The 26,711-nt window shown below is 37.6% G+C and overlaps 2 protein-coding genes across 3 annotated transcripts in view; one reads left to right on the plus strand and one right to left on the minus strand.

The window, feature by feature from the left end:
• Window positions 1–4,733, minus strand: part of LOC121416922 (transcriptional activator protein Pur-beta-like) — a 59,459-nt gene extending 54,726 nt beyond the window's left edge. Inside the window, exon 1 of one of the 2 annotated variants that reach the window (XM_041610452.1) lies at window positions 4,567–4,733. In XM_041610452.1, the coding sequence (XP_041466386.1) occupies window positions 4,567–4,609 (43 nt within the window). In that variant the 5' untranslated portion in view covers window positions 4,610–4,733. The remainder of the gene's footprint in view (window positions 1–4,566) is intronic. The other variant, XM_041610453.1, reaches the window with a different exon arrangement.
• A 2,398-nt stretch (window positions 4,734–7,131) lies between these two features.
• LOC121416759 lies at window positions 7,132–11,844 on the plus strand. Its single transcript, XM_041610216.1, has 4 exons — window positions 7,132–7,135; window positions 8,117–8,223; window positions 10,728–11,188; window positions 11,460–11,844. Exons 1-4 carry the CDS (start codon window positions 7,132–7,134, stop codon window positions 11,842–11,844), a joined length of 957 nt encoding a protein of 318 aa, XP_041466150.1.
• The last annotated feature ends 14,867 nt before the right edge of the window (window positions 11,845–26,711 follow it).

A 26,711-nucleotide genomic window follows, 5' to 3' on the forward strand; every position in this document is an offset into this window, starting at 1 on the left:
TGGAATGTCCCATACGTAACATTTTGAGGATGTTTTTTTAAGTTATTTCTCATAATACAATACTTGCATTGTTGCATCTCTGGGAAGTTCTAATTTATAAAGTATGAAAATGTTATACCCCAAAAAGTTTCAAAAATAGAGTTTACTTTTTAATTAAAAGTTAATTAAAAAATTGTTACGTATGGGACAACATGTTACGTATGGGACATTTACACACAATGTCAATGGGGAGATTTGTGTACAAAGTGAATGGAGAAAAACAAATTCAAGAGTGCTCTAAAAAGTGATTATTTACCTTTTCTTTAGTTTTTAAAGACTGATTTGTTATGAATACTGATTAATGAAAACAATTGAAGTGAAAAAAATGTGAAAATGGAAAAATATGAATAAAATAAAAAACAATAGAAATACATAAGAAATTCATGAAACCATGAAAAACAAGGAAAAAAATGTTGAAATGGCTAATTTCCTTTTCAGTCATATCAAATATGTCTCAATAGAACATTTTAAAAGATAGAAACTCTTTTGTTATTTCCATATTTTAAATTATTTCAATTTGTTGAATTATGGGGAAAATTGTGTACGTTCTCTATGGGGACAATATGTCCCATACGTAACTGTCCCATACGTAACATGTCATTAATTTGTTTAATTAGAGTCTGTAATTAGAGGGATTTGGCTTATGACATGAAACTTGCCTTAGATATACTAGAGTATTGTGACTTCTATCACACTAAGTTACAAGTTGTCAAATGAAATATTTTCAGAGAATTCTCAACTTGAAAAAATTGTTTTAAAAATTGTCTTTCTTCTGCGTCCCATACGTAACGGCCCATCTTTTCTCTCTAAAAGGTCAAGGTCGAGGTCATATGCCACCATTTTTTCCATGATTATTCTTCTCCTAGATGTCTACCATCATGAGGGTATTCAATGTAATCAAAGTCAATTAACATTATTTTTCAGGTCATTGAAGCCTCTGAAATGTCCCATACGTAACGCGCGCGAATTCTTGGACTTGCCCTTTTATGAAAGTCTTTTTGTTTAGGTGGACTTGTCATTTTAAAATGGAGGCCTTGAACGGCATTATGAAGTACATGCACAATGAATGGCTTTATGAAGTCCTTAAAATTCAAAAGCAAAGGCAGATGCAGAATTGACAAATTGAGAAGGGGGGGGGGGATTAAGGAGCAAAAAAAGGTCACAGGTCACTACCACTGCACCTTCTAATCAAAGAACTTTAAAATAAAAAAGTAGAGATGGAACCTCAAAGGGGGTGGGGCAATGTGCCTCTTTTGCCCGACCCCCACAAAAATAAAAAATATCCAAAGGGCCTTTGGTGCCTATCAATAGTGCATCCACAGCCAAAACCCAAATCTTTATTACCCCCCCCCCCCCATCATTTGTGCCTGATGCTGGGAATCACTTGTCCGTGCAACTTTACCTATCCAATTCCTTTTTCAACAGTTAGGCCTGCAGAGTACAGGGATACATACATGTATCCCCAGGTAATTCCATTCGGGGCGGGGGGGTACTCAAATTATAACACATTACCACTGTGCCACACATAAGAACGAACAATAAGTGGCTCTGGAACTACATACAGTATTCTATGATAGATTATGATGATGAGCCAACTACATGTATATCTGTCACTTATGTACTTTTGCTGGAATGTAGTTCAACTTTGAGGCAGATTGATCCGTCATAACTTTGCTTTGACAACACAAGGAGTAAAACACGTTTATAATCAACCTCTTCAAGGCTTTCAAGCAAACCCTTTTCTATAATTTAGAGTAAAGCATCATTAAAATTTCTCCAATTCTAAACAGAAAGCTGGATGTTTTGAAGAGATTTTACTTCACATTTTTACATTTTAAATGTGTCTCCTTTAGATTATAAAGGTGACCGGTGACCAATGGAGCTACATGTAGTCTCTTACACAACACCAGCAAGATAGAAACTGGTCTTTCTAGTCAATTCATTTTATTTCACTTGATCAAAATAACATCTGTACACCCTGTATACAGGTAAATACATATAGTACTGACAAGAAAGAACGAAAATACAAAGTAAAAAATGAAAATGAAAATACAGTACTTAAAATAACATACAAAACCAGTTTTTGAGTATGAACTAACTTTAAAGTTCTTTAGTGGTTCAGAGCCCAGTAAAGAGGAAACACCCCCCCCCCAAAAAAAAAAATACAAAATAGAATATACAGTGTACAAAGACAAAAAAAATACAAGGGGGAAACAACAAAGTGTTGATGGAAATGAAGTGCTCGCCTTTCTAGAAAAAAATTATAGAAAAGGGGCAAAGGACTAGCATGTGTGGAGGGTGATGGTCGCAGAAAATCGACAGGTGAAATAATTAAGAAAATGGGACCCAGCGCCATAGTCTATGACTGTTATCATGGCACATCAGTGTTCAATTGAGCATTGTTGTGTACGTTGGGCAATATTCAAGGTGTCCAGTAAAACGGAACTGAAGCCCATTTCACAAAGACTATAAAACAAATGCTCAATTTTCTATAACAATACTACCAGCCAATCAGATTGAAGGAATTTGGTAGCTTTTAACTGTTAAAGCAAACTTGTTATCAAATCAAGTTTTATGAAATGGTCCCCTTGCTCTATAAAACCCACAATAAGGAAAGTTGAGAACTTCTATTTTTGGCAAAAAGAAGCTGCTGAAAACTGCTTATCTAAAAAAAAAGAGAGCCAATGGAGTAAATCAGAGAGTCAAAAGGGGCCTAAGCTTTCGATCCTAGCAGAATCTTCGGAGGCAAAATGACAAATATATATATACATATATGTTTGTCATTTTGCCTCCGACGAAGATTCTGCTCGAAAGCTTTGAGGCCCCTTTTGACTTCTATTTTTCAATGTCATTGTGTCACAAAATCTTTTTCTAAATCTTTCGAGGCCCTGGTTGCATTGGTCTCAACGAAAGAAAAACCAACCAGTGTCCTTTGCAGCCGCTGGCTTGCAGCCACTCTGATCCTAGTGAGTTCGTGGAAAACTGGGTGGGGCGAAAGCGCACTTCACTTTAGCATGACGAGCATCGCTCGCCTTTTGAGTTATTCGTCTTTGGTGCAGGCATCAAATTCATCTGAACCCTGTTAAAGAGTTAAAGATTACCCCTGCAAAATTTGAAAGAATACTGATTGGTTTCACTTTCTCCTCAGTCTACTGAACAAAATGCGCATGCAACAAAAATCTTGGATAGGCAACTTCATTTATAGCGATTAACTTGGATCTAATCGATAACCAAAGCTATGTGTTACGTAGACAGCTGGTAGCCAGCTATTTCGAGGAGCTTTTTTATTTCTCCTCGTACACAGACGGCTCGCCATCATGCAGCCACCATTTTTTATTAGGGGGTTACATGTAACAATGCAAAATCCCCCAACGGGGCTCATAGATTTTAGTCTTTATTTCATAAAAATATATAAAAAGAACAGGGCCAAAATAAAGATAGTTATTCTGTTTGGCCTGAAATGCACCAAAACGGGGACGAAAAAAAAACTTTAAAGGGGAAAAAATAGTGACTTCGGCTGCTGCACAATTCCTACTTCCTGGTTTATCCGAACTTGATACATAAACATATGGCCATCGAGTCCCTGTACAGATCGAGTTAGAACTTCGGTCTCTGTATTTGGTAAGTGGAACCAACAGAATTTCATAGCGGAACCAATAAAACAGAGACTGAAGCTTTTGCAAGTTTTGGTCCATGTGTACGTGGCTCAGCATGCTCAGATGTCACATCATGCACATACATAGATTTACTGAGTGTTCCATGCGAATGCCTAGCCGTCAATGGGTATAGCACTACTGGTAAAAGTCTCTTTATTTAATGTTATTTTCTCTAAATCTGGCTATCTTTGATAGACCAGCTTGCTTTAGTTTTAAAAGTTTCTGTTTTTCTTGTAGGCCTAATCGTACTCTGGTCAGGAATCTGTACCAAATAGATGTGGTAATGGTATCACTACTTTTGACTAAAAAAAACTCTAAGACGTAACATTGTTAGGTCTAAAGTTAGATCAAACTCCGAGAGTCAAAGACATGAACAAGGATCTGCATTTTTTTCACGTCGTCAATGATCACTACTGCCACTGGCCTAGCAGTAAATTGCATTGCAATGGCCATTTATATGGCATTAGATTTGTGGGCAATCAGAAAACAGCCAGCAAACAACACCCCACGACAAACAATGACCAATGAACTTTACACTCATTTCGGCCTAAATTATTTGAATTAGTGTCGTATTTCTTTTCTTCAACATCTCTTCTTCATGTATCTGACACCGTCTTGCATTGTCAGGTCTCTGAATTCATGAATTTTATACGAATTTGCAAAGTATACCGGCTCGCAAAATTCCCCATTCAGCCATTTTGTTTTGAACTCGTAATGTACGGAAATGTATGCGGGTCGATCTCGGAACGAAGTTTACGGCGAAAAATGCCGGTAGAAAATGTCAATGACAAGCATGGAAATAATCACGGAAGGAACATGATATGCTGAAAATCTAATATAATGGTTAATTTAAAGAGAAAGTGTGTTTTACCTTGGCCCTGGGGCTGATCCTCCGTACTATCCCGATCCGACATCTCTCCTTCCAAGATGATCCGTTCTCGCCCTCAATATGCCGACGAACTTCGACTTGCATACGGATTCTACACAAACTCCATAGAGTTGCATTACCGGTACCAGGGTAGCATTTACCCGTAAAATCCCTACGCTCGTACGACGATGCTTACACCCCTCGCGATAATTCTCCAGTCCAAATGATATTATCGGAGCGACAAATGTTACGCCCACTTTCATTGGCTGAATTGTGAAGAAATATGTGAATAAATTTCAATGGCAAAACTTTCCCCGTCTAAGAAGAAATTTCATTGGCTCTTGATTGTCACTATTGAGGGCAAGTTCACGTGAGGTCGCGCGCTTTGGGTGTATATTATGTCGTAATAGGCAAGTTCAACAAAAACGAGAAAACAGCTGATATCGAAGACTGAGTCTGAAATTGATCGACACAATAACTTTTTTCGGGACTTTCTTGGACTTCCTAGAGCAAAAAAAGGGCCGATATTAAGCAGTGCACCAAGGAACAAACTTAGTTTTTGTTTTAGTTGGACAAAATAGGGATCTAAATTAGATTGGTGAGAAAAATGTTCGTTGGAATGTTAGGAGCCTAACGACAACGTTAACCTAACTAACGTTAGAATAGGTCTAGATCTTAAAAAAAAAAGAACAGAGAAAAGAAGGAAGAAGTAAGAACCAGAACCATTTTTTTTTAATTATGAAGGCCAACTCTAGGTATAGAATCTAGATCTAACCTTAGGCTTAAAGTAAAATTAGGCATATAAATTAGAGATAGCTTTAGTATACAAATAAAATGGTCTTGAACTGTAAGTAACGTTAAGTTTAATTGGAAATACTGGTCTTGAAACTTTTTCGATGAAAATAATTTTTTTTCTAACTGTTACTTTAGTTACTAAAAAAATACTGATTAGAAATAGAATACTATAGCCAGAGCATTGTTACATGCTTGCACTGGAATACAATTTGATGGAACTGGTCTCCACTTAATTTTTACTGGTCCAGTTTGTGGCCCAGTAAAATGTTCTGGAAACCATTGGCATTACACTCCTGGAAACCAGTAATAAATAACTTATCTTACTTATCTCCTGGAATTAAGACCTCTAACGTTAGGCCTAAGCCTAGAGATCTAGGGCCTAGTCTAGACTACTTTATTTAATTCAAGTTTAACAAAAAGTCATAGAAAAAGTCTAGTCACATGTTCTCCTAATTGAAGTGTACTTGTGGAAAGAGAAATTTATTCACCTCTATACATTAGACAATTAGGACACATTTAGATTTAAGCAACACATGAGCTTTTTAATAATATGCAACATTTATATAGTGCTTAATACAAATGTTTGTAAGCACTGCATACATTACCCCAGCTTTAGCACGGTTACCCTGATTGCGCACAAGCATTAAGGTCAGACCAGCTAAATAGGCCTACTTGCAATTGTGCTTTATTAAGATATTGATTGTAAAGTGTAGAAAATAATTTTCTCTATCTTGTTTTTGAATTCATTTGATTTGAATTCATTTTATCCTCTCTTGTTTTCCATTTTGTATTTTTCCACTCTTAAATTCTCTCAACATGCAGCGAAAGACCATCATGCAATATTCAAGTTTCATTGGTGATCATATTCCGTGTCGTTACAAGTCATTAATAGAGGACAGCGCCCTCAAACAGCTCTTGTTTGCCAGTGATGAGAGGGCAAAGGTCAAACCAGAGTTTATTGCAGAGTTTAGAAATAGAGTGCTGCCAAAAGGTTTGTGAAATTACCACAAAATAAAATAATAAACATGATTTTCTTTTACTCTTGGGAAGGTGTACTCTAGAGAGGGTTGATAATAGTTTTGGGGAATTCATTTAACAATCTGTGGCAGTTTTCTATCATTCCCAGGGAGAGTAGCCAATGTAGTTCAGCGGAACAACATATAGAGACTGCATTAAGCTTTTTGGCTTATGCAATATTTGCATACCTTTATGTAGGACTACATTAACAGGACTCCCTTAAGACTGATGGAATATAAATCTTGTAATCTGGACTTGTTTAAGTTACAAGTTGGAGGAAAGATATTTCATGTCTGATCCTGGTTGCTTTTGCTCATTTGACAAAGTTTTCTTAATAAACAAATCTAAGTTAGCATCATTTCTGAATAATGATAGTAATTAATATCCAACACAAATATGGTTTCCTGCTCCTTTGTCTGTAATGTCTTAAACAATGTTATGATTAGCCTTCCCCAAATGAATGTCAAGAAGTAGAACTTCTCATTTTAAATCATACTTGCTTCAATTTCCAAGAACCCCCAGATAATTTACTGCAATAAAAGATTATGGATGACTCTTAATATTTATACAGTGACAATTTTGTTTCCACATCCCCAAGAAACGATATCTTATTTTTGCAATTGCATTAACATTTTTTTCTTCTGTCTATTTCACAGGCAAAAGCAAGACCTGCTTGGAAGGAGAAATAAAAGGTGAATGATTCACCGGCTGAATACTGAATTCTGTAATATGAGGACCATCCATTTCTAGCAGGCCATGGGTTAATCCTTTTGGAAATCCTTAATTCACCTTAACAGGGAATGATTTTCCTGGTATTGCATCGCAATTTGCTTTAAATTTTCGAAAGACTGCTATGCATAAATTCTTTTGTTTAGCATATTTTTACATATAGGACTGTACATTACTTAGTTGAGAGTTTTTCTCTTATGACCAAAAATGCTATTCAAATTTGTAAAGCAAAATTATACCCTGCTTAATATCAAGAAGACGTTCCTTAGCTTTAATACCACCATCTTTTTTTTTCTTTCAATCTTACTATATTTTGAGGAAATAATACCTTTACAAAGTGTGTTTTAGTATAGCATACATGTGTAGTTGCTTGTAAAGATGTGAATATTGATATGAACAGGTTGTTGAAGCACTATAGTGTTGTGAAGTTTCAAATTAACCATTTCACATTACTGGTATGTCTCAATTTATTCATTTCATCAATCATGTTTTGTTCTATCTTATTGTCCACTGCACTCAAGTATTCTGAGAAAGGTTCATGTTGTCAAAAACAATGTTTCCAACAAAAAATAGGGCTTAATGACTACAATCTACTATTGATTGTAACTTGTGCATGATTGTCAAAGTTCATCTTTTTAGATAATTTCAGCTATTTCATTCTATTTATTTTCAGCTTTTTGTGTATTTGCCTTTACAAATTTATAAGAGCTATATTAAATATGTAGTTTCATCTACTTTCATTTTTGTTTCTTTCACTCACACTCAGGATAGATATGGATCGCATACTTTATGAAACATATACGTTATGTCAAAACCGGTAATAATGATGTTACTGATGATGATAATGATATTGATAATAATGATAATAGTAATAATAATAATGATGATGATTATGATGTACAATAATTATGCAGTGCCTAGTACTTGAACTCAGCCCCCAATTTTTAATTAAAGCTGCCCTCCCCTCCCTCTAAATCCTTACCAATCATTGTTTTATTATCTTAAAATACAGGGAGCTCTAATAAGAAGAGACAACAGGGAGAAGATGAGGGATCCTCCAGGAGCCTTTCTCTGCAGGAGATCTTGAGTCTCCTGACAAGAGGGGGAAAATTTACTAGGGTAAGTGTGATCAATTTATCTTCTGTCCAAATCCATACAAAATGGCATGGTTTGATATTACCTGAGACTTCAAAAGACTTTCAAGTTATTTATAGATCTATGTCACAATTGGCTTTCCATAGTCTGACCAAAACTTTAGATCAGGGGCCTGTAACACAAAAGTCAGCGATTAATCGTAAACTTGATTTTTATGATTGATTGTACATTGTAGTCAGTGGAATCAATCATATAAGAATGTTCTACGATCATTGCTAAGATTTGTGTTACGGGCCCCAGATTTTGAAATAAACCCAACTTCAGAATGCGGATCTATTTCTACTCCTATGGATGGTTACTAAGTCCATATCTACTGCTGATGTTCCATCTTCATAAAAATAAAACAATATAAAAAATTATTCTTTATTAATTGTCATTTGATTTGGTGTTTGTCATCAGTCATTCAGCCCATTTTACAATGACGTCATCATCCGCACAATTTTGGATCCATCCATTGTGCAATTTGGATCCATGTGCTCCGAGACCATCAGTGCTACACATTAAAGCACCTGTGTTTGCAGTGTGTGAGTGGTGTATGCGACAATCACCAACTGATTTTGCATTCTGCATTTTTATTCAAATTTATAAATGTCAAATGATAAGGGATCTTTTTCTAGATGTCATATAAAATAAATAATGAATGCTCTTTTCTTTTCATTTGTGCAAAAGAGAGAATACTTCCGTTTGGTGTAAGACAAAAATACTAAATCTATCAACGAGGCTATGTGTTGTTGAATGGATCATTTCATCTTTCACCTCATGAAGTATTCTGTCTTTTGCACTCAGGAACATTCATTATTGTATACGATTTCCTAATCTCATAGAAATTTCTTGTATAATATAATCCTGCATCATGCATATGCATTGACACTGTCTACATCTACTGCTGACGGCCCGGATTCATTAACATGAAAAAATATATATTCATTGTTTACTGGGGGTACATATTTTTGGATACCAATGAAAAGTATTTTAATAAAAAGGCTCAATTTTAAACAAAATTTTCGGCATTACTCCTATTTGTTTAAGATCAGTATACTCGATCTGTAATGAAAATCATAAGATCAGTACGGTATGCTCGATCTGTAATGAAAATCATAAGATCATAAGTAAACAAAAATTGGAACCAGTGGGATTCAAACCTGCCATCTACTAAAGTAAAAAGAGGCTAATGCTAGTATATGAATCTAATATAATTACTAAGCACCAGTGATTTTTTTTCTCAAAGAATTTTGGCAGTACTTTGTCACCTTACAGTTCAAAAGGACAAGTTTTTCTTTTCTTGTTGCCATGATGTACATGTATGTAATAATAAAGTGATTTCAAATGTGAATGTCAGCAAAAATAAAAATAAAATTCATATTCAAATTTTACTTCTGTAAATGACTGATTGTGTGAAAACCAATGACTTGCTATCTTATGAAGATGAATATGTAAACCAAATGAAAAAGCACAAAAAAAGCTATGCAAATTTACAAATTTGCTGTTTTGTTAATTGTAATACTCTAATCTCTATGGAACACCCTAAATTGATGTTTTTCACTATTTTCCAAATATTTTATATCAGAAGGGCTGCAAATCAACATAAACAAGGTCCCTCCTGTAATGAGTTCCCAAGGTACATGTACATGTGAGGGAGGGGGGAGGGAGGGGTCTGATGTTTTGCCATTTAAGTAGACAACATAACATCTATAGATGTTGTTTGAAGGTTTGCATGGTGGCATGTACAATTGCTGATGTGGTTTACGGTACACCATGTGGAGTGTTATAGAAACAGTGGATAGAAGAGAAGAAGTGGATAGGCGAGAAAGTGGAGATTTGAGAGTAGAGTATTCTTTCTTGAAAATAGTCCTGAAAAGGACTGTAAACCAGAAGGAATGCTGAGTGAGAACAGCTTGAGTAGTAGAGCTGATGAGGAGATGCTGGCTTGAGTCGGCGAGTAGAGATGATGAGTAGTAGAGAGACTCGACGTTTCGGACAGGTTGACTGTCCGTCTTCAGGAGTGAGTGTTCGCTCGGCGTGCGGCGGTACTTGTGGCGTGCGTGCGGACGTGGGGGAAGCTCTAGGCCGGCGGTAACGGCGGGCTGACGTAGGTGGCGCTCTGTGCGTGGGTCGGCGGTTTTGGCGGGAAACGAGTGGGCGTGGTATGCGGACGTGGTGAGTAGACCTCACGCCACCGTCTACTCACCGCGTCCGCATACCACGCCCACTCGTTTCCCGCCAAAACCGCCGACCCATGCACGTTTATTTATTCATCTATTCATTTATTCATCTATTTATTTATTCATCTAGTTATTTATTCATCTATTTATTTATTCATCTAGTTATTTATTCATCTATTTATTGATTCATCTATTTATTGATTCATCTTTATTTATTCATCTATTTATTTATTCATCTTTATTTATTCATCTATTTATTTATTCATTTATGTATCTACATCTATGCACTGTTTCATCTTTTCTCAGATGTTCCGAGGATGGAAGCTTTGTTCATTGGTCCATGACAAGCCAATCCTCTATGGCCTTCCAGACGACCCCAAGTCCCGTCTCCGCCGCTCCAACTCCCTCTACCTCAGCGCTTACGACGACTTCCCCAAGCTCATCAGTAAATCTGCCAAGCTCACCAACCTACATTCCCCATCCAGCTCTATATCAGCAAAACTCTCCGCTTCCAACCTCCACCAGCAAGGTCAAAGGTCGGCCTTAAAAGTCAGGTCGTGTCATGCAGCCGAGACAGAGAACGCGGCTTCGCTCCGCAAGCCATTCCAGCTGCGGGGGCCGATGCGTCCGTCGAGTTCTGGGACGGTTTCGGATCGCAAGGAGGATGTTGTTCGGTCTGTATCTTTAAGCGAGCAACGCGCCGTCATGGATGATCTGAATGATCTCATGCAAACAAAGGATTCAAGTAACTATACAGCTAATTACAAGTGAGTGTTGGTGTGGTTCAAAGAGAACGTCTTGGCTGGAGCATGCATTCTGTAAAACAACACCATCATTACTTTTATTAATAGATTAATGTATGGATTGATTTTTTTTTATTACGGAGTGTATCCAAGAAAGTATGTAGGGTAGGAAAGATCATAAAGATGAATTTTGCTATATACTTCGCGCCCCAGGTCTAAAAAAATTGCTTCGACCTGCAATGGGCCAATTTACTCAAGTTTATCTGTAATTTAATCTATTCATTATCATTTTCAGAGGTGGGTATACCTATCGTAAACTACATGATCAGCGCCCTCGTTCCAGCTCTACCCATGCAGTCACTGCTACGCCCGCTTCAACTGCTGTCACCAAGGTGACAAACAGATGCTCCTCTTCTTCCCCCCTGTCCCACCCCTTGGCAAAGGCTAGTCTTGGACGCATTGAAATATTACCTGTAGGTGCTGCCCAGAAATCAGGGAATACGCCCACCAGCAGGTCGACGCCCACCATCCCAAAGGCCACACCCACTACCACAAGGTCTACGCCCACTTCTAACAGCATCACTAAAGCCAGGGAGAAGTGTAACCATGGTGGCCAGTCCGAATATGGCGTAAAGGACCAGGATTTTGATCAGAAAATTGTAAGCCTGTCAATTAAATAAAAGATTAACATTTAAATACAAATATTTAAATATATAACATGAAAATTCAACAAGAACTTCAATCAGAATAATAAATGAATTATACAATTTAACTGTAGATATCCAGAGTAAGGGATTTATGATATTTTGTATATATTGTTCTCAATAATAGACCATATAATTTTCAAATTTTAGAAAAAAGTTATATCTCAATATATATTGCTATGAATATATGCATGTGACAGTAAATTTCAATTATTAATTTTTCTGAAATTAATTCTTTAGAACTTTTTTCAAAAGATTACCGACATTGGTAATCTTGTTTAGCAATCATGGCATAGAATGTATGATTTAAGCAACCTTGTATTCTTATAAATTCTTAATCTGGCCCATACCTTGGAAAATTTAATAGCTTATCAGACCAGTTAATATCAAGCAAAATTGATTCATTGGTGCTTTTTGCACAATAATTGCATATGTGATAGCAATCAATGCTTTTATATTTAGTATTTTCATTCTTAATTTGGGCCTAATCTAGAAAGCTTTATTAATATATTGATTATGAATCAGAATTATGAACCAACAAATCAACCTGAATTCTTATACCAAAAGGATAATAATAAATTTCTTGTGAAGGTATTTTATCAGTTAAAGCCTATTTTTAGAGGATGGACAAATTATGTGCTGTGTGCCTTATTATACCTTCATGCACTCTATCTAATTCTAAGAATCTATATTGTATGCTAATAGACTAAAGGCAACATCATTATAATATTTTTGAATTCATATTTATCCACGCAGTGAATGCAAGAAGGAAAATGAGAGTGAGCAGAAAAATGCCTTTGCTCAATACCTGAATACTTTCTTTCATTAGAACATCCGTTTGATTCGATAACCTAATTTCTGAGAATAAAAGTCAAAGAAAATCCAAAATTTGCAGGTTTTACTTTTTATAAACAATTCTCTAAACATACCTTTAACATTTCCATTTTATTGCATTATTTTACCAGCAGACAAGAAGGACAGGGCAGCGATTGCTCGACCTCCCTGACCCCCAGTCGATGATTAACCAAACTTCGCCAACAGAGGTCGCTCTTCTATATAGGGTAACGCCAGGCATCCAGGCCCTGTCGTCTCCATCTATACCCAGCAATACCAATGGAAAGTTTGGAGGAAAATCAAAAGGTATATCATCTGATCATTCTTGGTTAGCAGACATGTGTATTTAGTATCTTGTCTCTCTCTCTCTCTCTACCTCTTTGCAGCTTGATTTATTTCTTTTCTTTTATTTATTTCTATATTTCTATCTATCTGCCTTTCTTTATTTTCCTTCTTTCTTCTTTTCCTTTATTTCTTTTTTTCTTTCTCATTTCAATTCTTTCTGCCTTAATTTCTTCCTTTTTCGTCTTTCCGTCTTTCTTCCTTCCTTCCTTCCTCCTTCTTTCTTTCTTTCGTTATTTTTTTCTTTTTTTCTTTCTGCCTTAATTGCTTTCTTCTTTCCTCCCTCTTTACTTTCTGGCTTTCTTTCCTTTTCTTTCATGTGTATTCCAACCTTGTATTTATTCTCTCTCTGTCTCTCTCTCTTTGCTGCTTGTTTTATTAATCTTCCTTTCTTTTTCCTGCATTTCTTCTTCTGTATGTTTCTGTTTACCTTACTCTCCCTTTCCCCCTTCTCCCATTCTCTTTTGCTCCTTTCGATCTCTACAGTGCATTTCTCTGTTTCTCCATCTCTATCCCTCTTCTTTTCCTACTGCTTTCCTTTTGTCTTCTCTCTGCTATTCTTTTGTTTTCATTCTCCCTTCGTTTCTTCCTCATCATCTGCTCCTCCTGCCTTCCTTTTCTCATGCCTTTGGCTAGTTTCTTACTTTAAATTTCTTGCCTTTTTTTCTGGCTGCTTCCTTCTCTTTGTGTGTACTGTCCTTTAGTGTATGTCCCTATATAGTATTTATTACCTGGTTTTCTGTTTCCATAGTTAAAGCCTAGCTATCTTCTCCATCTACTTGCCCATCCTCCTGATTTCTTACTGTCTTGTAACCATTTGTTTTGATCCACCAAATTAGTACTACTCACTTTCGTTCTGTTGTTTTATTCAATGTATCAGCTTATACACTGTACACATGTGCATTTTAAATGAAATTACAGTTTCTGTCTATGGCAATTTTACTCTCTGATTTTTCCTTGGTTTTTATTTGAAGAGAATTCTAGTGATTTCCAATCTCTAAACTTTCCTCATGGTCTCCCTCTCTCTCTTGCATAATATCTCATTTTCTACCCATACCTATGGTAGCTTAAAAGTGCCACCGAGATGTTGAGATAATTATCTCGGGAAGTCGACATCTTGATAGCAAAAGATAAGATGACGAGATCCCAGATCTCAGCATGTCGACATCTTTTAGAAGAGATGATGAGATGACAAGATCCCGGATCTCATCATGTTGACATCTTGTAGAAGAGATGATGAGATGACAAGATCCCGGATCTCATCATGTTGACATCTTTTAGAAGAGATGATGAGATGACAAGATCCCGGAACTCATCATGTCAACATCTTTTAGAAGAGATGATGAGATGACAAGATCTCGGATCTCATCATGTTGACATCTTGTAGAAGAGATGATCAGATGACAAGATCTTGGATCTCGTCATGTCTACATCCAGTGGAAGAGATGATCAGATGTCATGATATCGTAACTCGTCATGTCTACATCTTTAAGAAGAGATGATTAGATGACATGATCATGGATCGAAGATCTTGTCATCTGACCATTTCTTCTAAAAGATATCGACATGACGAGATCCGGGATCTTGTCATCTGATCATCTCTTCTAAAAGATGTCGACATGATGAGATCCGGGATCTTGTCATCTCATCATCTCTTCTACAAGATGTTGACATGATGAGATCCTGGATCTTGTCATCTCATCATCTATTCTACAAGATGTTGACATGATGAGATCCGGGATCTTGTCATCTCATCATCTCTTCTAAAAGATGACGACATGACGAGATCCGGGATCTTGTCATCTCATCATCTCTTCTAAAAGATGTCAACATGATGAGATCCGGGATCTTGTCATCTCATCATCTCTTCTAAAAGATGTCGACATGATGAGATCTGGGATCTCGTCATCTTATCTTTTGCTATCAAGATGTCGACTTCCCGAGATAATTATCTCAACATCTCGGTGGCACTTTTAAGCTTCCATACATACCCCCTCTCTCTATTTCATTATCTAAACCACCTCCTCTCTATGTTACCTCCCCCTCCCCACCCTTTTACTCTGTCCCATTTTGTATGTTCTTTTCTCTCCATTCCCTCTCTTATCCTGTCTGCATCCCCCTCTCTCTCTCTATCACCCCCTTATAGGCTCAAATTCACAAAGGTGGTTTTGAAAACCCATAGGGTAAATAAAATAGCGCGAATAACCATGGCAACAGGCGTTAATTTGGTCCACTGTGACTAAAGCGCATATCAGCATTGGACATGTTTTATACATGCACTGAATATGCGCTAAATTAAGCATAATTTATACAGAAAATCTGCATAAACCATGGACTTAACCCCGGGGGGGCCACTTCCATTCACGAGTGGATACCATGCGCGACCATGGGGTCTCGAAAAGCACCCTAAACACGTAATTTCCATATTCTGAAAATGCACCCCTTAACAAGTATTGGCGTGTGAAACACTACCCTTAACAAGTATTGGAAACAAAACGATACTCTTGGCAAATATTCCCTGAAATGAACCCCTAAACAAGTACAGGAATGTTTTATTGTTACGGGTCCTTCGGTCGTCGGCTTTACCTTATTTGGTTTAGTACGACCTCACCTTCTACACCTCGCGCAAATAGGACTCTAAACACGTAGTATTAGGGCAAAAGGACATCCTTTAAAACATTTTAATTTTGTTTTATCATCCCCGCAAATTCGACCCTAAACACGTAATTTTCCTAGCGAAATAGATACCCTTTTTTCATTATTTTTGTGTTTTTGACACCCTTATCACGTTACGTACGTAACGTGCCCTATCGTGAAAAGGACATCCTTTTTACGTGTTTTTTTGGTCGCGCATGGTATCCACTCGTCAATGTAAGTGGCCCCCCCCGGGACTTAACCATGGGTTTTCAAAACCACCTTTGTGAATTCGGGCCATTCTGTTTCTCCTTGCTTTTCCATTTTGTCTGTGCACCACCCTCCATCCTCCTAATTTATTTGTCTGTATGTCTATTCACTCTCTATACCAATTTCATTCTCTCCTCCACAGATTGCCCATATCCCTTCCAGCTCCACATCTCGGCGGCAAGCTGCCCAGTCCGATCCACAGCCAAGAAAGCTGCTAAATTCAACATATGAATCCCCTTCATCATATATCATCAACTCATGGCTCTATGGTATTTAAGTCATTAATGGGCCAAGACTGAAGCTAATACACAGTTAAACATCTATTAAGGCCACCACGGGGAAACGGAAGACATGGCGACTGTGGACAGGAACTTCTTTCACATGGGAGGCAATTTTTGTGGTCATTTAAGACCAGTTTTCACTCTATTTTTCACTTTATGACCAATGACCACATTTTTGTGATCATTTAAGACCAGTTTTCACTCATTTTTCACTTTATTGATACAGGTGGCCTCGGTATAAGGGAACATTTAAAATTACTTGGGCCATCTAGGGATTGTCTTCCCTCAGATATCACAGGTATTAATCGATTGTCTACCCTGTTTAGAGTTTCTGGTCAAAATATACATTTCTTATATCTAAAGAAACCCATAAATGAAAATGAGTATTTTTGGTTTTCCTTCCTTTTCCAAGCTGCTGAAAAAAAGGTGAAGTATTTTCTCTTTTAGTTTTATTGAATGAAATCATTCATGAGCTTAAATTGTTCCAGAAAACTTAAGAGGTTTTATGAAAGGATTACAATATGACTATGGTAGGACATGTAACCTCATTTCTAGGTCTCTCAAAGAGTACTTTGAGCCTGAAGTACTCGGGGGTCAATTGCACGAAAGGGTCTTTCCAAGGACCGTCTTTCGTGTCACCCATCTTTTATGATAGTTGTGCGTTTCTGAAATTTATGATAAAGAATAAGATTTGTTAGCTTGCTTTTCTAACAAATCTTACACAATTTCATGATATATCATATAATTTTATAAACAAATATTTTGTTTATTTTAACGGGCGAATGAAATATGTTTGCAGATGATTTATTTAAAATGCGCTTCACATCATGTGAAACGCATTTGAAATAAATGTGATGCGCCATCATAAAAGATGGGCGACACGAAAGACGGTCCTTGCAAAGACCCTTTCGTGCAATCGGCCCCTGGCTACTTGCTGAAAAGGAGCAATTACATGTAGGTAAAATATCACTATCACTATGCCAAAAATATTTATCAAAATATTGCATAAGCCAGGAAGAGAGAAATGTACCTGAAAGAAGAAAATATTTGATGCAATGATGATATAAAATAAGTCAAATCAACAATAAAAGTATTAGTATATGCTGTGTAGTTTTAATATACACATGTATATATCATCTTCCATATATTATATTGATTATAAAAGTAACATATGGCATAAGTACATGAATGTATGCTACTAACAAAGCATGGAAATGTACAATGTATAAACATCTATGTATTAATTTATTCAATAGAACTGTATTATGTAACAATGTTATAATAGCACAAGGTTGAGAATACAAATTTGGCATAATTGGAATAAGCTTCAAGAAAAATAAATATTAAATTCTGAATCCTACAGAGTTTGTGACACACGCCAATAGAGCGATAAAACAGAACTCATTTCAGTTTTCACTGTACAGTTAATGAATAATATTTCACTTTTCAATTAAATTAAGAGAAGTTCAAGTTGAAGTATTTATTGTTTATTCTTGTGTCATTCAAGTAATGTAATGTAGGAAACTGACCTTAATACATGTCAAAATGGCCTTGTCCATACCTAAACTCTTCCCCTTGTAACTGACAGGCCCAAATTCACAAAGGTGGATTTGAAAACCCACTGTTGAGTCCATGGTTTATGCAGATTTCCTGTATTACGCTTAATTTAGCATGTATAAGGGCGCATGTATAAAAAATGTCCAATGCTGATGCGCGCTTCTGTCACAGAGCGCCAAACTGACGCCTGTTACCATGATTAAATACGCTATTTTATTCATGAATCCACTGTTTGAAATATGGACTCGTGAAAAAAAAAACACAGTGAACTCGTGAATAAAGTACCATGAATAACCACTGCAAAAGGCGTCAATTTGACGCACCGTGACAAAAGCGCGCATCAGCATTGGACTTTTTTTTACATGCGCCCTATACGCGCTAAATTAAGCGTAATTTATACAGGAAATTTGCATAAACCATGGACTCAAACGTGGGTTTTCAAACCCACCTTTGTGAATTCGGGCCAAAGTGTTTGTATTCATCCAGTGTACATCCAAATTGCTTTATAATGTATTTTGATGATACTTTATAATTTCTTTTTATTCAATTTATGGAAATAAAATTTGAATTGAACTGAATCAATGTGTAACTTGGCAGAAGTCTTCTACATGTAGTTTTATGAGATAATTTAAGCGTAAACATAACCTGGGGGGCTATTTCATAAAGCTGTTCGTAAGAGCGATTTTAAGAATGACGCGCTAAACCATCGCCAATTAACATTTTGGTGTATACCATTTACATTTATGAAACGGCCCCCTGTAATGGTTTATCAAGTAACAAGGATCCACATAATAATTATGATAGGCATTTGTATCGCGCCATCCATGTAGAAAGAATCAATTCCACGGCACATTGCTATTATCATTATTATTACCCCGGCTTTCGCACATCACTATCACATATTTTATCTATTTTAAACACTTGGCATGGAGAAGTTCATTTGTGGTGGGGTTTTCATAATTTTAAATAAATTTAACAGACAAACTTTGATCAAATTGGTACGAAAAAATGTGATTGTTATTTTTCTTTTGAACTGGATTGACTTATGAATTTGATCATGAAAGTTTTGTATCTCTGACACAGGAAACATCAAACAAAAATACAGATTACAAATAGAATAAAGTAAGCATGTATAAAGCTGATAGACAAATAAACCTTTCATAACAAGTATTTACAGATCGGCACTGATTCACTATTTTACATTCAAATATCATAAATAAACATCAATTTTGTAGCATCACTTTTCATTATTGAGTATCAAGATTAAGGTGCTTTTAAAACAAGACTCAATAGGCAATAAATACAATGCAGTAGAAAATAATCAAATCATTAGAATTGATCAAGGTCATGTTTTGGTCAAGGTGGTGAAAGGTGATTTAAGTTTTGAGGACGGAGAACACGCCACTTAGTTTTATACACCCATTGGCCCGAATTCACAAAGGGGGTTTTGAAAACTCACGGTTGAGTCCATGGTTTATGCAGATTTCCTGTATTAATTACGCTTATTTTACCGCGTACATATATAAAAATCATGTCCAATGCTGATGTGCGCTTTTGTCACAGTGCGCCATATTGACGCCTGTTGCCGTGGCTATCCACGCCATTTTATTCATGAATCTACTGTTTTGAATAATGAGCCCACTCTTCAAACAGTTGACTCATGAATAAAATAGCGTATGTAACCATGGTAACAGGCGTCAATTTGGCGCACTTTGACAAAAGCATGCATCAGCATTGGACATTTTTTAGACAAGCGCATAATACGTGATAAATTAAGCGTAATTTATACTCTGCATAAACCATGGACTCAACCACAATGTGGGTTTCCTAAACCACCTTTGTGAATTCGGGCCATTGTGTCCGACAAGATGTCAGATCTGACTACTTTCTTTGATTCTGATTGGCTGAGGGGTACAGTTCCCATGGTTACTGTCGGATAAAAACGTCCAACAAATCCCTTCATAGAATGCTCCCCAGATTATCTGTCAATAACTTGGTCATACTGCCATTTAGAACATCTACTTGAATGTTTTTGCTAATTTGTTATTGTTATACCTCAGTCACATTTGCTCTACGGCGGCCGTACGGCGAGTCCAACACATCCGTTTCATTTATTTTTATTCAAACCACCTATACATGTAGGTAGCTAGTACAAAAAAATGTTACAACGGCTGTTTTTGACTTGCTGTACGGCCGCCGTAGAGCAAATGTGACCATGGTATTAATAAAATGAACCCCAAATATTTTAACAGCAACAGCCCACTCAACGGTATACCTAGACCCAATAACAAAGCCCTGGGTAGTGATCAATCACTGTTTGAAAGACCAATTCTGATTGGTTGCTGGTCAGTCTTCTGAGCAAAATATGCATGCAACAATGATCTTGATAGGCCATTTCATAATACAGACTGATCACTATAAACCTTTGTTCAACAGGGCCATGAGACTTGAATAAATTTTGTCAATATCATGGACACATACCAGTACATAAAAAAACAAACATTTTTTACCTTTATTTCTTTGGATGAAAAGGGCAGGTTTTGCTATGTGTTAATAATTCAAGATGATTCAAATATTGCTTTTTTGTACATGTATATCTTTACAAAATCACACTGTCAAAAGGAAGATGCATGCGCTTGATCTTCAAGTGCTTATAAAACAAACTGAAAAACAATTATAATAATATAAATATGATTAAAAATTAAAATCATATTAAAAAAAGATTCAAATTATTGTAGTATATATACATTCTAATATAAAGTTACAAAACTTTTTGAAAAAAGTTTGAGTTGTATATATAATACCGGTAACACTGTTCTATTAAGACTCCTCTCTTAAAAGGGCATTGTAAAACTTGATACACTTCCTACAATAAAATGAGAAATGGCTCATCTATGGTACAGGTTTCATTCATTTTTAGTACAGGGTCCTATCTTACAATGTAAAGCTTATCCAATGTTACAGATTTTTTAGGCAGGTTGTCAAGAGTAGCCCCCGAAAATGGAAAAATCTTTTTTTTTTGTTTGACAGGGGGCTTCAATTAGACATGATTGTCACCATGGTTTGCTACCTTGTAGTGACACAATGTCATTCTCATTTGACAAAGAAACCAAAACTGAATAAAAATTGAAGTGCGGCAAGTGTAATAAAGCCGTTCGGGAGTACCACAGTCTTGCGCAAGTTGTGCGTAAACTTGTATGCAAGCGCGTGGCAGGAACTTCCAAGTGTTGCTGCTTCTGGCTTTCAAGCTGCATTGGGAATCTATTCACTATAAAATCCTTCAATAAAGAATCAATTTGCCTAGCAGAGTTACATGTATATCACTTTGTGGATAGGATACCTCAGAAGGAAAAATGTCATGAGAACAAGATTCCCTTATGTATTTGCGCGCGCATGGCGGGAGCATCTGCGAAAGTCAAGTATTGCCCCTTCTGGCTTTCGAGCTTAATAATCTTTCAATGAAGATTTAATTCACCCAGCAGGGTTGAATCACTGTCAATAGGAAATCCTGAATGCAGGGATATTGAGCACACAAATGAATTGAAGTGGGGTAGAGAGGAGAGGAGAATTGAAAGAAATTCAAGTACTGTGCCATTTCGTTGGACTGAATAAGAGATTTCTCAGAGGGTCATGCTTCTACCGTGACAGTAAGCTGCAAAATGAAATTGTAAACATAATTGATCGTTGGTAAATGCTCTTGTAGGAGTTGCACTGCGGAGGGAGCGTGTATTTCACCCCGATCAAATCCCTTTGAATTATGACAGGGACATGTTAAACAAAATACAGATTTACGAGAGATAGAGTAAGCTTCCTGGTAGACTTAATTGGAGACGATTTAAAACATACGACTAGAAGGAGCGATGCACTAACCCCATCAATTCATAATTTTGAGACTTTTTTTATATTATGCTTGATTTGACAGAAACCTAATGTTCCCACTAGTATACTGGAGTCTGCAGTGACCCTGATGCAAAAACAGCTGCGCTCCAGAGAAGAGATCCTGAAAACATTTTCTGAAATGGAGCAGATGCTTAAATCTCTGAACAAGCAAAGATTAACCTTAGTAGGAGATATCTTTCAGCTTGGAGATTCACTGTATGATAGGGGATTGTCTGTTATCCTTCGGGATGAAGAGAATAAAATTCTTGAAAGAATTCAAGAGTGTAAAGACATGTTTAAAGATCATGTCAATGTAATAATATAGATGTTATATGTTTACATGCATTCATTGTGAAATAACTAGGATGAAATAACATTTTTTTGGTGTATGTAATTCCATACAGGTCCTGTGTTTCTGGCATTAAGGTCTTCAAGATTTCTAAAACCAGCACACATTCCCCATCCCTCCTCCAAACTTCATACTCGTTTATGCTTTTATGAACAGGTGAGCATAATTTTTTGACTGTTCTATATTTATGCTTGTTTTAACAGAAACCAAATGTTCCCACTCAAACACTGGAGGCTGCTGTGACCCTGACAAAGAAACTGCTGCGCTCAAGGGAAGATCCAGAAAACATATACTGAGATGGATCAGATGCTTGAATCTCTCAATGAGCAAAGATTAACCTTAGTAGGAGAGATCTTTCAGCTTGGAGATTCATTGTATAATAGGGGATTGTCTGTTATCTTTCGGGATGAAGAGAATAAAATTCTTGAAAGAATTCAAGAGTGTAAAGATATGTTTAAAGTTCATGTCAATGTCAATGTAATAATATAGATGATACTGTATATGTTTACGTGCATTCATTGTGAAATAACTAGGATGGAATAACATTTTTGTTGTGTATGTAATTCAATACAGGTCCTACGAGTGGCATTAAGGTCTTCCAGATTTCTAAACCCAGCAAACAACCCCCATCTCCCCAAACTTCATACTTGTTTAAGCATTTATGAACAGTCGAGCATAATTTTTTGACTGTTCTATATTTATGCTTGTTTTAACAGAAACCAAATGTTCCCACTCAAACACTGGAGGCTGCTGTGACCCTGACACCAAAGCAGCTGCGCTCCAGAGAAGAGATACTGAGAACATATACTGAGATGGAGCAGATGCTTGAATCTCTCAATGAGCAAAGATTAACCTTAGTAGGAGATATCTTACAGCTTGGAGATTCATTGTATAATAGGGGATTGTCTGTTATCCTTCGAGATGAAGAGAATGAACTTCTTGAAAGAATCCAAGAATGTAAAGATATGACCTAAGTGATCATCTCAAGTGGTAATCCTACTATAACATACCATCCACCAAAAAGACAACCACCGGACAAGACCGCCTAAAAGAGGAAAAATGATGAGATTTACACTCTCAGTAAAAGAGGGAAGGTGGCTACTTGTTCAGCCCCTTCTCTTTGGGATAAATCATGCAGGTGTATCGTGGGGGGGGGGATTTCATGAAAGGACTTGGTCGGTCACTCTTTACCTGCCGACAAATGCCAATTTAATCCGACAATTCCACTGCCCATGACAACCAAGAGGGCATTGGTAAATACTCTTGTTGGAGCTGCACTGCGGAGGGAACGTGTATTTCGCGACCGATCAAATCCCTTTGAATTATATGAAGACAGATATATGTTCAAGAAATACAGATTTACGAGAGATGGAGTAAGCTTCCTGGTAGACTTAATTAGACATGAATTAAAACATACAACTAGAAGGAGCGATGCACTAAGCCCATCACTTCAAATTGTATGCCACAGGCCATAAGCATAGACATAATTATTCTATGCATACCAGCATGCACAATGGCCATTTAACAGCACGAACGAGTCCAAATCAAACTTTTTGTGAACTCCCAACCAAGTCTCCGAATGTAGAATCGTTTCCGCACAGTGGAACCCTGGACCTACTCTGGAACTATTCTGTTAATTTATGAGTGAGAAAATACACTGCATTAAAAAGCTCACTTCTATTTAGGTGTCATGCATGGTAGAATGAAATATTTTCATGGTACTCCACGATTTTCGCCAGATGAAGGGTTTCCAGCAGCTTGGCTTTGAATGCCTATTTGTAGCCTACAATGGCTCAGACTTCCTGAAGGCAGGAACACCTAGACTTGGAGAGGAATGGCTCACAACTGGCTATGAAAGACATTGCCATGCTTATACTGTTCTCCCCCAGAGACCAAGACATGTTGTTGTACAGGATATTAAGACGTTGCTTGACTACAGACCACTTCATGCCACCCAGTCGTACAAGCATGGTGATGAGAATTATTACATTTGCAAGAGGCATACTGTGCAATAGGTTTGTTCATACTTTATACATACGGAGTGTTTTGAAAATTGCAGAACCCAACATCATGCTCTATCCCGGCTCAGATTCTACATTCAATGTCGACGTGACACAAGAGAAAATAGGATGCTAAACTTAGGTGGTGTAGGCCTGTTGGCGGAGGAGGAGATGGAGGAAGGTGTAGGCCAGGAGGGGGTAGAGGTGGTGGTGGTTTGGGGGGCAATGAAGGAGATAGGTGTTGAGGAGATATACTGAAGAGGTAGAGGAATGGTGGGCGGTGCCGAGACTGGAGAGGATCCAGGAGAATGCTCTTTTTCTCTCTCAATTTTTATTTCAGGCTCCCATAGAACGCAGAAGCAACTGTGTTCCTTCGCGGTCCGCACCATCCCTCCAATGTAGCTGCTCACCTCAACGACCTCCACCACATTATACATTCCCAAGCAATAGCTCCCTCCAAAAAGTCAGTCCTCCTCCTTGTCGACGGTGGCCCAGACTTTAATGTAAACTTCCATGTCAATTTGTTTTTCAATGGCCGATCTTTCTTCCAAGAGAACCTAGATGCCTTGATTATTACCCAATACTGTCCTGGCCAATCTGCATACAAACCCATCGAGCATCTTTGGGCCCCCTGTACACAGGCATTGACATCTGTGTACTTCCCCAACTTGTTTAGGGCAGCCGGCAGACGAGGTGGTCGACGAAGGTTTGGGGCAGGTGTCCGTGGAGGTGGGAGGTGGTGTCGGCCAGTTGGCTGAGGAAATGTTAAAGGTGTTGGTCAGGAGTTGGTAGAGGTGGAGGTGGTTTGGGGGGCAATGAAGGAGATAGGTGTTGAGGAGGTGTATGAAGAGATAGAGGAATGGTGGACAGTGCCGAGGCTGGAGATAGGAGAGGAGGCGGGAGAATGGTTGAGAAGGCCTATTAATTGGAAGTTGCATGAAAGTGTCATCGATGCATACATATGGTGCATCAGCCACAAGCATTGGCATATTCTGTGCATACCAGCAGCAGGAAACAAAACAAGATGGTGTGCAAGCCAATTGACCGAAGAAGAAAGGTAATGTAAGTAATCACTGTTTTACTTTTAGCCAACAAAACTTAGTGATTTTACAAGCCACCATAAACCAAATTTATGGTCAATTGTATAAAACTTCAATGTTATTCATTTTTTAATTTTTTTCATTTATTAATTCATTCTTATTTATTTATTATCATTGATGCATTAAGAATGAAAATAGGAAAACATGCTAAATCATCTTAATGTTATGAACATGTACAGATAGATAACGTGGTTATTCTTAACCACATTATCCTAAAAACCTTACTTGATATGTTGTAATTAGAAAAAAAATCATATATGGTTAAGTGTGTCTATGCCCTATTCATTTGTGTGATATTGAATTAAACATAAATTTACAGTTGTGTTATGTTTTCGGCGACTCGCAGCTGAGGGGGGTGGTGCAGGAGAATGTTCCCCTGCCAACCCAAGTGGCAATTTATTTTCAATGCCACCCCGAGAGGCACCTCCAAGAACATAGAGCAGGAGATGAAGGTTTGGGGCAGGTGCAGGATGTAGTGGAAGGTGTTGGGCAGATGGCCGAGGAGGATGTGGTAGTCACAGGTTTGGGGCAGGTGCAGGATGTAGTGGAAGGTGTTGGGCAGATGGCCAAGGAGGATGTGGTAGTCACAGGTTTGGGGCAGGTGCAGGAGGTAGTGAAAGGTGTTGGGCAGATGGCCGAGGATGTGGTAGTCACAGGTTTGGGGCAGGTGCAGGAGGTAGTGGAAGGTGTTGGGCAGATGGCCGAGGAGGATGTGGTAGTCACAGGTTTGGGGCAGGTGCAGGAGGAGGTAGTGAAAGGTGTTGGGCAGATGGCCGAGGAGGATGTGGTAGTCACAGGTTTGGGGCAGGTGCAGGAGGTAGTGAAAGGTGTTGGGCAGATGGCCGAGAAGGATGTGGTAGTCACAGGTTTGGGGAAGGTGCAGGAGAAGGTAGGGAAAGGTGTTGGGCAGATGAAATTTTATTACCTTAACATCGAGTTGAAAACTTTTAATAGATACGACTATTGACATGTATTTTTCCCCTAAAAATTGATTTGTGGAGGATTATTTTCCTATTTCTGTTTCTTGATGTAGATGGTTAGACAAAGGCCTGAACGTGAATATGGCGAAATCGTCAGAAGGTGTCAAGCCCAGACTGCTCATAGAGGACCTCGAGAGAGGCAATGCAAAAATAAAACAACCCATCTGAGCCACAGATGCTGGGTTCACCTGAAGAGTATGACAGATTTGGAGTAAGTATCCCTATTCCCTCATTTTCCTACGATTTCATGACTTGGATATTATGTATTTTTTCTAATGTATGGACCACAGAGATATGTACTTTTTATGTTTTATCAGGAAATCAATTTCATATCACAAAATTTACAATTAATCTGATTGGCGAATGTTAAAGTTAAAAAAATCAAAGAATGACTTAAAAAGCAGCACTGAGAGTTATACATACAAAAATCAAAGAACATGAGACCAGAATAAATATAATTTTTATATGAACAATGTTTGCATATTGTATAAATAGGCGGCGGAAGCCTGGGGGAGGGGCGGTGGGAAATCCCACAAGAAGGAATCATGCAATTCCACCGAGTCTACAAGTGTTTAATGCACCGAGATTTTATGCAACGGGCTCGGTGCTAGATAATA

Source organism: Lytechinus variegatus, chromosome 6 (genome assembly GCF_018143015.1).
Source record: "Lytechinus variegatus isolate NC3 chromosome 6, Lvar_3.0, whole genome shotgun sequence".
In the NCBI taxonomy this organism is placed as follows: Eukaryota; Metazoa; Echinodermata; class Echinoidea; order Temnopleuroida; family Toxopneustidae; genus Lytechinus; species Lytechinus variegatus.

Bases quoted from the DNA above. Each gene is read 5' to 3' on its own strand.
- LOC121416759 (XM_041610216.1), top strand. The intron at 8,224-10,727 runs GTAAGTGTGATC...ATCTTTTCTCAG, and splicing joins GAGGGGGAAAATTTACTAGG to ATGTTCCGAGGATGGAAGCT. The intron at 11,189-11,459 runs GTGAGTGTTGGT...TATCATTTTCAG, and splicing joins AACTATACAGCTAATTACAA to AGGTGGGTATACCTATCGTA.